The following is a 14,848-nucleotide window of genomic DNA, read 5'->3' as shown; positions in this document are numbered from 1 at the left end:
ATTACTCACAAATGTACCACATGAACTACTTTTGGAGGTTTACCAAGCAAAAAATGTACCTAACAGAATCTGCAAGAGGGGATTCCACTTACGACTCTATAACATAGAAGTTGTCACCATCGTCACCCTGTTTGATGACGTTCTCGCCTTCCGTCACCCGTCTTTCAAACATAGCGTCCAGCACCTCCCCGATCTGGTCCTGAAAGAATTATATTTCATTTGAAGGGTTTGAAACTGTGCTACTGACGGCCACACAAGGCACTGTACCAGGTGTTGAGAGCCATGTTAACTTGTAAGACTTTGTGGAATCCGTAGGATTCTGTTGATTATTCAGTGATTTCAGCATGACCATGATATTTACGTAAAAATATTATAAATTTATATATATATTATTATTTTTATTTATTTTATTTTGCTTTGTCGCTATCTCCCACGATTAGCGAGGTAGCACAAGGAAACAGACGAAAGAATGGCCCAACCCACCCACATACACATGTATATACATACACGTCCACACACGCAAATATACATACCTATACATCTCAACGTATACATATATATACACACACAAACATATACATATATACACATGTACATAATTCATACTGTCTGCCTATATTCATTCCCATCACCACTTTGCCACACATGGAATAACAACCCCCTCCCCCTCATGTGTGCGAGGTAGCGCTAGGAAAAGACAACAAAGGCCACATTCGTTCACACTCAGTCTCTAGCTGTCATGTAATAACGCACCGAAACCACAGCTCCCTTTCCACATCCAGGCCCCACAGAACTTTCCATGGTTTACCCCAGACGCTTCACATACCCTGGTTCAATCCATTGACAGCACATCAACCCCAGTATACCACATCGTTCCAATTCACTCTATTCCTTGCACGCCTTTCATCCTCCTGCATGTTCAGGCCCCGATCACTCAAAATCTTTTTCACTCCATCTTTCCACCTCCAATTTGGTCTCCCACTTCTCCTTGTTCCCTCCACCTCTGACACATATATTCTCTTGATCAATCTTTCCTCACTCATTCTCTCCATGTGACCAAACCATTTCAAAACACCCTCTTCTGCTCTCTCAACCACACTCTTTTTATTACCACGTTAGCAAGGTAGCACAAGGAAACAGACGAAAGAATGGCCCAACCCACCCACATACACATGTATATGCATACATGTCCACACACGCACATATACATACCTATACATCTCAACGTGTACATATATATACACACACAGACATATACATATATATACAAGTACATAAGTCATAGTCTGCCCTTATTCACTCACGTCGCTACCCCGCCACACATGAACTGACAACCACCTCCCCTCGCATGTGCGCGATGTAGCGCTAGGAAGAAACAAAGGACACATTCGTTCACACTCAGTCTCTGGCTGTCATGTATAATGCACCGAAACCACAGCTCCCTTTCCACATCCAGGCCCCACAGAACGTTTCATGGTTTACCCCAAACTCTTCACATGCCCTGGTTCATTCCACTGACAGCACGTCGACCCCGGTAAACCACATCGTTCCAATTCACTCTATTCCTTGCAAGCCTTTCACCTTCCTACATGTTCAGGCCCTGATCACTCAGAATCTTTTTCAATCCATCTTTCCACCTCCAATTTGGTCTCCCACTTCTCATTCCCTCCACCTCTGACACATATATCCTCTTTGTCAATCTTTCCTCACTCATTCTCTCCATGTGACCAAACAATTTCAAAACACCCTCTTCTGCTCTCTCAACCACACTTTTTATTACTATACATCTCTCTTACCCTTTCATTACTTACTTGATCAAACCACCTCACACCACATATTGTCCTCAAACATCTCATTTCCAGCACATCCACCCTCCACCGCACAACTCTATCTATAGCCCACCCCTCGCAACCATATATCATTGTTGGAACCACTATTCTTTCAAACATACCCATTTTTGCTCTCCGAGATAGCGTTCTCACCTTCCACACATTCTTCAACACAAACAGAACCTTCGCCTCCTACCCCACCCTGTGATTCTCTTCCGCTTCCATGGTTCCATCCGCTGCTAAATCCACTCCCAAATATCTAACTCACTTCACTTCCCCCAGTTTTTCTTCATTCAAACTTACCTCCCAATTGACTTGTCCCTCAACCCTACTGGACCTAATAACATTTACTCTCAGCTTTCTTCTTTCACACACTTTACCAAACTCAGTCTACAGCTTTTGCAGTTTCTCACCCGAATCAGCCACCAGCACTGTATCATCAGCGAACAACAACTGATTCACTTCCCAAGCCCTCTCATCCACAACAGACTGCATATTTGCCCCTTTCTCCAAAACTCTTGCATTCACCTCCCTAACAACTCCTTCCATAAACGAATTAAACAACCATGGAGACATCACGCACCCCTGTCACTAACCAACATTCACTGGGAACCAATCACTTTCCTCTCTTCCTACTCAGTATTTTTATTTTGCTTAACTGCTGTTTCCCGCGTCAGCGACCTAGCGACAGGAAACAGACGAAGAATGGCCCATCCACTCATATACATATAAACGCCCATGCACACACACACACACACACACATTATATATATATATATATATATATATATATATATATATATATATATATATATATATATATATATATACAAACACAAGTACATATTCATACTTGCTTGCCTTCATCCATCCTGTCACTACCACACCACACAGGAATTAGCGTCTCCACCCCCCACTTCAGCGAGGAAGCGCCAGGAAAACAGACAAAAAAAGGCCACATTCGTTCACACTCAGTCTCTAGCTGTCATGTGTAATGCACCGAAACCACAGCTCCCAATCCACATCCAGGCCCCAAAGACCTCTCCATGGTTTACCCCAGACGTTTCACAGTCCATCGACAGCACGTTGACCACATCGTTCCAATTCGCTCTATTCCTTGCACGCATCTCACCCTCGCTCATATCTTTTTCACTCCATCCTTCCACCTCCAATTTGGTATCCCGCTCCTCCTTCTTCCGTCCACCTCTGACATGTATATCCTCTTTGTCAATCTTTCCTCACTCATTCTCTCCATATGCTCAAACCATGTCATATATATATATATATATATATATATATATATATATATATATATATATATATATATATATATATATATATATGTGTGTGTGTGTGTATGTGTGTGTGTGTGTGGCCTTCAGTATACCTGGAGCTATGCTGATGGCCACACTTTTATCTTTTTATTGGGACACTACTATTAATGCTTAGAAATTACCTATAATAACATCTGAAACTAAACATGTTTATACTTGCAACCAAATGTGTAATGCGCTGTGTTCCTTCACCAAAATGAACTAATTATACCTCAAACTTTTGTAACGGGTTGTCAGCCATTCATAACTTGAAGTTGTCAGAACAGACCACCTAAAAAAACACTCAAGATTAAAGCCGTACTCATACCTTGTGGTACTTAATGAAGGGAGTACTGTAGAATACCTGCTGGAGGAGCAAAACTGTCTAAAATTGTGTCAATACCCGGAACTGTGTTGGTATCTGCAAGTAAATCAGTTAATGGAACTGTGTAAGCATCTGGAACTGCAAAAGTGCCTAGAGCTGTGTCAGTAACTGAAACTACATCAGTTCCTAGAACTGTGTTAGTACCTGGAGTTACATCAGTTCCTCCAACTTTGTCCGAACCTTATTATGTGTCTGCTACAGAGACAACTCTAACCGGAGCAGGGATCCGTACCACATCACTACCTGACATTGTACCAACTCCTGAAGCTACATTAGTACTTGGAGAACATTATCAGAAACTATGACGATAGCTGGTCACTAGCTAGCACTGTGGCCCGGTATTTCCTGGAAGGGAGGCAGAAGCGTGTAAGGCAACCGAGCCTCCACCTGTCTCTCCGAGGAAGACGTAAACTACTGTTGCCACCGAGATCAAATATACCTATCTACATTAACTGGAGGAGCTCAGTTTAAGCCGTGATGCATTTATTTTCTTACACCTATTCAACCTTTCATCCCAGATGGTCATGAATGGGGTGTGCTTGGCCCATGCCATGTCTGCCACTGCAAAAACAATGTGGAACACTCGCTTAAAACACACGACTCTTGTATATGATGGCGTGACTTGATCCTAATGGGTCGCCTCATCATATACCCAAGGGTTGTATCGTCGTGATCGAGGATACATTTACCAAAGACTATTTCCGGAAATAATCTCTTCATAGACTCATAGGCTGAGAGCATAGGAGTCAGTCACCTAAGAGACGGAGCCCACTTTTAGGCTAGGAGGAGTGTCCCAAGGATTGACAACCAATGACTCTCCTTGCGTCTCACGCTAGAGGGCACACACACACACACACGGAGTCGGAGCTCGAAATGTGTCCCGAGGGGGCTCCGTCACTTTGTGCGACGACAACGAGCACAAACATGACACAGAGGGGTCTTGTTTTTCTCAAAGAGTTCCCATCTCCGATCAATCCGCCCCGCTTAACTCCAATCATTACCCGTCTGCTTACCTCCGGCCACCTCTCAAACAGGTAACAACAGCTGATGTGGCAAACTGGACTGACAATCGTCTTGTTCAACAGTCTACGTGAAGACGCAAGAATATCTAAGCACACGACTGCATAGTTCTTTTCCCCAACTCCCGTGGAAAAGAACACGAAAAAGTCAACGTAACAATACAAATGTTGTCACACCGGATAATACCCTCTACTTCCGTTCAGGCTCCATCCTCGGGACACACTCATTCCAGTTTCCAAAAACTGCTGGAACTCACTTTACCCTAATCCTCAATAAGCGCCTTTTCTTCTCCCAGCCATTAGAGTCGGAACCATTCGCTCCGGAATTAAGACCATATAGTTTTCCTCATATTAAGACTAATTCCAACCTCGAAGAATGGATATTAAGCTCTAAAGTTTTGTTGCTCTGAAAAAGAATACGATCACTGTTGGTAACAATGAAAGAGAGAGAGAGAGAGTAGAGCAGATGACACTGTAGGGACCTAACCTAACCGTCCCTCTAGTACGTATCATATAATTTTTAGAAAACTTGCAAGGTCAGACACCCTAACTGTACTACGAAATGAAGGCAAACATTCAATGTCACTGTTATAACCCCAGGTCCTAGTGTCTGGAGAAACAGCAGTGGGTATTTTTTCCTGGACTGTTAACAGGAGGGTCTGGTGGGGAGTTCACAGATTTAAGACGGATCTACTGCAAGTTATTTGGGAGAGCGAAGGACACGACACAATAATATGAGACAGACGACTTCTTGTAACACTGCCGTCGTTTCGCCTTGCTTCATTATCGGTAACTTTACAGTTACATCTTTAATGCGAGCCATGTACGGACCCCGATGCACCAATACGTCGCATGTTGACCGGACAGACGCACAGCAAGCGAGTGTCTCCATCTTGCTTCTTGAATGGCCAACAAATTTGTTTCCGTCCGATCAAAGCGCTCTCTTGATTGGCCCGACTCTCCGCCAGTAAAAGTTGGGCTCTCAAGGCAATCTGTGAGTCACCCGGGCAGAGGGCTGCCTTGTAAGAAGTTAATCAAACAAAACACAGCTGTATTACGCCCGCACTCGTCTTTCTGTGAACAAATATTGAAAGTTTCTTGAGTAATCCTCCTTGGCGCGTCCTACTGATACACGATGTTGATGGTGGCTTCGCCTCCACCACCTGACAGGCCCCAGACGTCAACGGAAACTAGAGAAAATATTTATTGAGATCGATAAAATGACTACTATCAGTGGGCATGTCGGAGGTGGGGAGAGAAAACTGGGAATCTGTTGAGCTAAGCACCATGTTCTTACATTCATGTGCTGGTCGCTGATGTCACGGTGCGACACTCGTACACGACGGTACTGTATTGTGCTGGACGGTACGATCCTTGAGTATGACGGTACAACCCCGGGCTATGATGTAGCCTGGCCCTAAGGGTCGGTCAAAAACGTCGTGTTCAACGATCGCACCATCGTGTTTTAAGGATCGTACCGTCGTGTTTTACGGTTTGTACCTTAGTGTTCAACGATCGCACGTCGTCTGCTAGGTTCGTACCGTCGAGTTCAACGACCGTACCGTCGTGTTCAAGGTTCGTACCGTCGTGTTCAACGATCGTGCCGTCGTGTTCAACGACCGCACTACCGTACTCAAGAAAAATCATACCTGAAGAGGGCGGATGCACGGCCAGGGTACATCACAAGTAGGAGCAGGGCTAGGGAGGCAAGACCCCACACAAGTACAACGGAGTGGTGTTCTGCTAACGTCACGCGACGTTTACATGTTTGCGTCTGGTTCAACGATGTTTACATACGTCTGCCGGGGTCAGGTTACGCCCTGTTTACAGCATCTGAGGCCATGAAGTCCTTGTGCCACAGTGATGTCATTCAAATGCCTTGACATCGCCTCACTGCACCACAAGCTGTGGGTGGACACGACGTGGTCGAATCTTCAATTCACAGGTGTACGACGGTTCACGCTAAGGATGTGACGTCACGCACTACGAGGTACAGGATGTGACGTCACAGTACAAACGCTGTGTGATTTTTTTCAGGGATGTGACGTCACAGCGAAACACCATGATCCACCCCCAGCATAATGGCAGCCGTAACTCTGCCTAGCCATGTTCTTGATGTCCAGTTAATCATCCTTGAGTTCCCTGACCTGCTGCAGCAGCCCCACCCACGCCACACACCTGACATCTCCCACCACAAACTGTCCCCTCCATCACACCCTGCCCTCTCCACCACAACTTGCCTTCTCCACCACAACCTGACCTCTCCATCCCATACTGTCCTGTCTATCACAATCTACCCCACCGTCCTACAACCAGCCCTCCCAACCACAAGGCGGCTTCACCATCAAAGCCTGCCATCACCACAACCTGCCCCCACCACCACAACCTACCCTCAGTACCACAACCCACGCTCCACTACGATCCACCGCTGCCACTGGTTCTTTGTGCCTCTTGAGGCACAAAGTCCGCTATAAATTGATTGGAACATTTTCTTAACCAGGTACTTAAACGCGATTCTATTATTTACCAACAGACAGTTCGTCTCCTCAGATGGGACACTGGCGACAGGCCAGGCAAGACGTAGCCTTCAAAATTCCTCTCACGCACAGATTCCTGCAGCTTACTTTTCCCGCTGGATAATATTCGTATCGCGAGACCTACTTCCACAGTGTCCCATCCTCGTTACCTTACACCGACTCGGATCGAATTTCATGAACTATACACACGACCAAGTTTAGTGTGTCAGTCCCTTCGTCGTCACTGTTTACTTCCCTCATGACCATAGGGTCATCTGCCAACCTAGAGGCTAATCCTTCTGGTAAGTCATATGCAAGGATAAGAGGTGCAATGGTGGCTAAGAGTGGGCCCGGCGTCAAACCACCTCAACCCATTTCGAGAAGGCTCCTGTAGCCTACGACCTCTGTGCTCCTTTCCTCTAACGTAATTCTCTCACCATGGAAGATGTCTTCCCCCATTATTCCCGGCTGAAAACCCAGCTTCTCTACCGACCCCTTGTGTGGCACAGCGTCAAGACGCCTTCTGGTCGTCCAGGAGCACAAGCTACAGCATCCAGCGATCTCCTCTGTCCGCAGCGGAGCTCAACGTGTGTGTGAGTAATCTTTGGATGTTACGGGGAGAAGTCGACACTGGTGATGCCTAGTCTCTCTTAACCTTGTATATATGTACCATGACTTTACTCCTGTGCACACACACACACACACACACACACACACACACACACACACACACACACGTCCCAGCTTATGAGCAAGGTATGAATCTATCAACCAGTCCCGAGAGGATGATGAACACCTGGGATATGCATAGGACGACTGCAGCGCACCAGGATCGAACCCGTCCCCGGGCAGGCAATGGTTGACTCACAGACAGCAACGCTGATCAGTGTGTGTGTGTGTGTGTGTGTGTGTGTGTGTGTGTGTGTGTCTGTGTGTGTGTGTGTGTGTGAGTGTGAGTGTGTGTGTGTGTGTGTGTGGTCAATGTCTCTTCCTGCAGTAAAAAGTCAGTAAACTTGATGTTTCTCAGTATTTTCAGTACAATACAGAAATCCTGTGAGACCTCCTCCTGTATTACAACACATGTGACATACGTTACACACGGTACACTCATGAACCACACTAGACCACCGTCCCTGTGATGACGTCATGCACTGTGCAACTTATCTATCCCACATATGAGGTAACCATGTGACACGTTCCACATCATCCATCAAAAGAATGTTATTTTGGGTAAAATATACGATGTTATTCACTACCGAGCTTGCATAACTTTACACACATTCCTTCGGCGTTTTAACTTGATCCCGGATACCTCATACAGCAGGTTCTAACGTCCTCATTTGTTACGTTACACAGCAGATCTGACGCCATCATGTACACCCGCACGTTCTCAAGACGTGGTACGAGGAGAACCCCATGCACTGTAAAAGTGACGCTATTCACTGGAAAACCCTCGTCATGCAGAGGAAGAGTAAAGTGGGGGGAAGGGTAGATGGGCGGCGGCGCGGCGTGAGGGGCGTCACGTCCAAGCTGGGGCAGTGCCGCCAGGAGATGATAACGTCTCCAGACGGAGGTGCAAGACAAACACAGAGAAGGACACACAATGCCCGACACACAGCAGGGTGGTGTGTGTGTGTGTGTGTGTGTGTGTGTGTGTGTGTGTGTGTGTGTGTGATGGAGCGGATCATGGTGATGGTGGGAGCGGAAGTGGAGGCCAGGTGAGGGTGCTCAGGTGGTGGTGGTGGTGGCTAGGCAGGTGGAGCAGAGAGTGACTCACATCCCTACCGCCTGCTCACCCTTGACCCCCACCCAGCACCACCATGATCCCCGGCAGTGGGTGCGCCTCCCAGCATCCCTGGCCACACACCCACCCCAGGTGGCAAGGTTCCCCCAGTCTCCCGCCTCCTGCATGAGTCACTCGTTTCTTATGATCACGTCTTCAATGTTTGGGTTCCGTCTTACCCTGGTCCTGCCCTGAGGCCGCGCCCATGTTGCTCCTGCCCACTGGACTCGCCCATGCTGGCCCTACCCATGTTAGCCCTGTCTACTGGCCGCGCCCATGGTGGTAGCCACCCGTAAAGCTTCTCTGTGTTATCTTGATGCCTGCCATCCTTCGCACGAGCCCAGACCACCTCAACTGTCCTCCTTGCCTGGGGGGAATATCACAGTTTCAATGTGGTTAGTCTGTTCAGTATGTCTTCACTACGAAGCTGGTCTGGCTCTGTTGCTCATCTTAACAATCACAGCATCTTGCTTACGTCAAGCTGACACTTCATCTTATGATCTACTGATCATTAGCCATATAAACCTTGCATCATAATATATATATATATATATATATATATATATATATATATATATATATATATATATATATATATATATATATATAAACAGTATTTCCTTCTCAAGGACAGCTTCCTTCACTCACAACAAACAAAGAAGTTACGTCTTACAACTCTGCTAAACTCGTATGTTTTTCTCCTCGGCTCACACTGGGTCGGTCGTGTTCCCACCATTAACCTTGAGTCCCAGGCATTCTCAACTTCTGGACTGGCTCAGCTGGTGATCGTTAAGGACCCAGGTTACAGTGAGCAGCGCATCTCGGGAGAACCGCCACCTCAGACGTCTCCTTTGCTTATTTACCTTAAATCAGCTTCCAATGTTATGGTACATCCAACAACTGCTCTCGGGAGGCCTTCATCGCAGTCTGATGCAACATTTTTGTGCATCATCAACCTTCTTATGTGACACATTTCCTTCACGCAGTCATCCATCCATATAAGTTCCAGATGCAAGTGGTGAAGGCAAACTTCCCTGTAAACCAGCCTTGATTCTCTCCCTACACTACCACTCTGCACTACGCAGCGTGTGTCATGCCTCTCCCCAGGATGCTACAGCCTCATTATATGTCCGCGTAAGCTACTGATCGCCTTCCCTATCTTCCCACACTACCAGTACCTCTCTGTGTGGAGGTCACATCTACTGCTGGTGGTGTCTGCCTGTGGCACCCCGGCCTGCCCGTGGCCTGGGTACCTTCAACCCGCAATACTCCACACACGTCAGTACCTTCTCTGGCCAGTACTCGCTCCTCTGGGCAATGTTTCCCCTCACATCTGAACTGATGGCATCCTTGAAGATGTCCTGCTATCAGGCTGGCACTGGTGGTCAGCTGACCTGTACCGGCGCATGCAGGAGGTCAGGTCAGGCTGGCGCTGGTAGTCAGCTGATCCCTCTTGGTCCAGGTTACAGAACCTTTCCCTTTGGTGCCCTACGTAGGTTCCTGGATGCTACTGCTCCCTCCGCCTGTGTGGTAATAACCTCCTCCCCCCACCTCTTCCCTCGCTGTAGCCTACTGCTCCTACCCTAGAGGTAACAATTCCCCTAAAGGTTACTGCTACACTCGCACGTACTACCCCGTGACTCTGTCATCTGTTGTTCCTCCGTTCACATCAATGTGTTTGACATAATGCTTCTGAAGAAGTAGTAGTAGCAGTAGTAGTAGTAGTAATATCTACCGTTGAATTAAATTTATAGTTATAATAAAAAAAAAAGCAGTTGAAATGTAGTCGTATTTGCTGTTGTGTTTTGCAGCTAGTGCTGTGGTAGTGGCGGTAACGGCATTGTCCAACTGACTTTACAGGATCAGGTCAACTTCTTGCTTACCTCGCCACCTCCATAACCTTGCCTCTCAGAAACCATGATTTTCTACCGGTGACTATTATGGACGGTCCAAGCTCGATATACATGAGCACTGGCACCTTCCTCACGGCATTCACACTGCCTCACCCAATGGACCTGTTGGGTCTTTGCAGTAATTCTGTCATGCCCCGCACTCCAGGGTTCCATACTCTCTCACCCAAGAGACCCTCTCTCACAGCTGCTACTTCCCAGATCTCGCCTTGAGGTCTTCCTCACCAATCAATAATTCGTCCAGAACAAACTGCACCACAATGAATGGCTCAGACTCCCAATATCATTCCATTGTTCCCACCTTGATTGGATGTTCCCTGTATCTTAGAGCTCTCTCTCTCTCTCTCTCTCTCTCTCTCTCTCTCTCTCTCTCTCTCTCTCTCTCTCTCTCTCTCTCTCTCTCGTGTATGGTTCCCAACTTTCTGTCTTCCTCTGTCTTTCGTACTTCCTCCTCCACTGCAACACCTTTGTCTTCATCTCCTAACCGCACACTTTCCATCTTATTTTCAATGTTAGTCCAGATGGCCCTAATCAAGGCCATCCCATTAACGCTATATATGTATATACCCTAGCCTGAGCCAGGTACACATTTTATAGACAAACCCCAGAGATCGACCCTGGGCGATCCGTGAGTGCGTTACGGTCAAGAACGCTAACCGCTTCACCAGGGGAGGGCGGAGTCCAGTAATATATATATATATATATATATATATATATATATATATATATATATATATATATATATATATATATATATACACGCACACACACCGGTACAATAAACATTTCCCTGACTTTCCTTACTCCTATTTCCATTAGATACAAAATATTTTAATGTCGAAAATTCTGTCGCTCTTCGCATCTTTGTTTAGGTTGAGCCAACATGATGAACAGCAGACGCGTTTGTAAACTGTACCCCGCCACACTGTGTGACAAGCAACAATATCTATCGCAGATAAATAATTCAAAATATAGCAGCAAAATCAGAGAATACGATGAGTTATGAATATAATGTCATTGATCGCCATTCGCTTGTTTTCTCGCTATTAATCATGAACCATGTGTGTGATCCACAGCCCCTACATCTCATGTTTCCTCTAAACCCGGTCTCAATCCATGACAATGGGTTTACGATATCTTAATCGGTTGCGGTAAAGTAATGTTCAAACCGTTTACGTCACAATGTACTCGTGTGTTAAGCGTTGTCGTCACACTTTACGTGCTTGGCGAACGTCCTTGAACGTTACCGGAACCTTCACCGTAACGCGAGGACGTCATGCGAGTTCCTGTAATCAACACTGGCTGGTCAGCATGGTGTGACTGACTGTTTAATGGCACGGGATCCTAGGAAAAAAAAAGTGCTTGCAACAAGAAGCACGACAGGACGACCCTTGACCACGACCGACCACGACGGCGGGGTGACCCTATGGCGTGACTGCATGACCTCTGACCTTACCCATAATAAAATGGCCGTAACACAGTCTTCGGGAGGGGCCGTTCCGTCGTGGTCCACATGACAACACACCAAATCTTTGAATGCAACCCTCGCAAGCCCTGGGTCGAGCCTGTGTGTGTGAGTGAGGCAAACCCTGGCAAGCAGGCAGGGAGGGAAGGAGGTATGCATGCATGAAGGCAGGCCGGGTGGAAGGTATAGGGGGGAGGGTGTCGGTCGGTCCGGTGGCCCGTCAATACAGTGTGTTCGAGCGGTTTCCGGGGCTCTTGAGGGCGCCGCCTACTTACCACGTCAGCTTCCGCTGCCCGGCTTCACATGAGGGATTCCTCCACCTCACCGTAACGGTCGACGCCGTCATACAGGCCCACCAGCAGCGGCGGCGGAGGTGTCTCTCCTCGTATATATGTCTCTGTTATCTGACACACACACACACACACACACACACACACACACACGAGACTGACTGGGTCATTCCACTGTCGCTACAAGCATGTATGGCATTTGGTCTTTCCCCACAGCGCTTTGTATGTATTCTAAACTACATCCAACGCAACGGTAAAACAGCCTGACCTTTGACCTGACCCTTGCCGGTCAAGACGGAGGTCACGTCGTCATACCCAAGGGTCGTACCGTCCAGCTCAGATGGTCGACCCGACGTGCCCAAGTACTCAATTGTTTATTCTGTCTTGTATTCTAATCTAATTTTTGTATTTATGATTTCGCTTTCGTCTGCGACAGTCTATTTTCCTTGATAGATGTGTCAAAACCTTCAAAACGCTATACGAATCAGTAGCAATACACTGAAAGGTAACCACAATGATTCCATTGTATTACCCTGCTCTCTCTCTCTCTCTCTCTCTCTCTCTCTCTCTCTCTCTCTCTCTCTCTCTCTCTCTCTCTCTCTCTCTCTCTCTCTCTCTCTCGGACCTTCGTGGCCATGAGTCAACCAAGGGCCCGTCCGGGATCGGGCCCGCATGGATTCGAAAATCTGGGCGTGGTAATCAGCCCACCAGACATTACCCATGACAGAGTGTTCATCCTCCCCTCGGGGCTGGTTTAAGCATGAGGGATGATGGGTGTGTATGGGGATACAAGAGAAGATTTCTGAACATATACAAAAGTTTGAGAGACGGGGCAACACCGGTGTGAAACATTCCTCCTAACACACACACAGCCAACACAATTATGTCGTCACATACCCATTCATTATCGTCGTATCTGTGAAATCACCTGCAATATTTACTTACTAATTTGCTATATTCTTTTAAAAGGTCATAGATGCACTGAGAGCGAGGATGGTCTTCAAACAACGTCGAACTTCTGAAGGAAGAGGAAAGGTGGAGTTACGGTCGACTGGTGGTAATAACTTGACGAGGATGGCTTGAACGGCCGTGGACGGCGCTAGCCTCAAAGCCCATAAAACCAACATGTGTATTCATGGGTGACACGCAACCACCGTGTGTGTGTGTGTGTGTGTATATATATATATATATATATCCTGCCTCCCACTGTAGATTCACCCAGACACACCTCCCACCACCACCTGCCTCCCACTGTAGATTCACCCAGACACACCTCCCACCACCACCTGCCCCCCACTGTAGATTCACCCAGACACACCTCCCACCACCACCTGCCTCCCACTGTAGATTCACCCAGACACACCTCCCACCACCACCTGCCTCCCACTGTAGATTCACCCAGACACACCTCCCACCACCACCTGCCTCCCACTGTAGATTCACCCAGACACACCTCCCACCACCACCTGCCCCCCACTGTAGATTCACCCAGACACACCTCCCACCACCACCTGCCCCCCACTGTAGATTCACCCAGACACACCTCCCACCACCACCTGCCCCCCACTGTAGATTCACCCAGACACACCTCCCACCACCACCTGCCCCCCACTGTAGATTCACCCAGACACACCTCCCACCACCACCTGCCTCCCACTGTAGATTCACCCAGACACACCTCCCACCACCACCTGCCTCCCACTGTAGATTCACCCAGACACACCTCCCACCACCACCTGCCTCCCACTGTAGATTCACCCAGACACACCTCCCACCACCACCTGCCTCCCACTGTAGATTCACCCAGACACACCTCCCACCACCACCTGCCCCCCACTGTAGATTCACCCAGACACACCTCCCACCACCACCTGCCTCCCACTGTAGATTCACCCAGACACACCTCCCACCACCACCTGCCCCCCACTGTAGATTCACCCAGACACACCTCCCACCACCACCTGCCTCCCACTGTAGATTCACCCAGACACACCTCCCACCACCACCTGCCTCCCACTGTAGATTCACCCAGACACACCTCCCACCACCACCTGCCTCCCACTGTAGATTCACCCAGACACACCTCCCACCACCACCTGCCTCCCACTGTAGATTCACCCAGACACACCTCCCACCACCACCTGCCTCCCACTGTAGATTCACCCAGACACACCTCCCACCACCACCTGCCTCCCACTGTAGATTCACCCAGACACACCTCCCACCACCACCTGCCTCCCACTGTAGATTCACCCAGACACACCTCCCACCACCACCTGCCTCCCACTGTAGATTCACCCAGACACACCTCCCACCACCACCTGCCCCCCACTGTAGA

The 14,848-nt window shown here is 48.0% G+C and overlaps 1 protein-coding gene across 1 annotated transcript in view; it reads right to left on the bottom strand.

Moving 5' to 3' along the window:
- Positions 1-14,848, bottom strand: part of LOC139758201 (uncharacterized) — a 211,808-nt gene that overhangs the window by 13,625 nt on the left and 183,335 nt on the right. The window contains exons 4-7 of the mRNA XM_071679443.1: positions 9,025-9,212; positions 8,395-8,623; positions 2,683-2,745; positions 93-199 (exon numbers count right to left, since the gene is read on the bottom strand). Coding sequence (XP_071535544.1) covers positions 93-199; positions 2,683-2,745; positions 8,395-8,623; positions 9,025-9,212 — 587 coding nt within the window. The remainder of the gene's footprint in view (positions 1-92; positions 200-2,682; positions 2,746-8,394; positions 8,624-9,024; positions 9,213-14,848) is intronic.

This window comes from Panulirus ornatus, chromosome 29, assembly GCF_036320965.1.
Source record: "Panulirus ornatus isolate Po-2019 chromosome 29, ASM3632096v1, whole genome shotgun sequence".
NCBI classification, from domain to species: domain Eukaryota; kingdom Metazoa; phylum Arthropoda; class Malacostraca; order Decapoda; family Palinuridae; genus Panulirus; species Panulirus ornatus.
The sequence above is the reverse complement of the archived record's forward strand: the minus strand, read 5'-3'. Positions and strand labels throughout refer to the sequence as shown.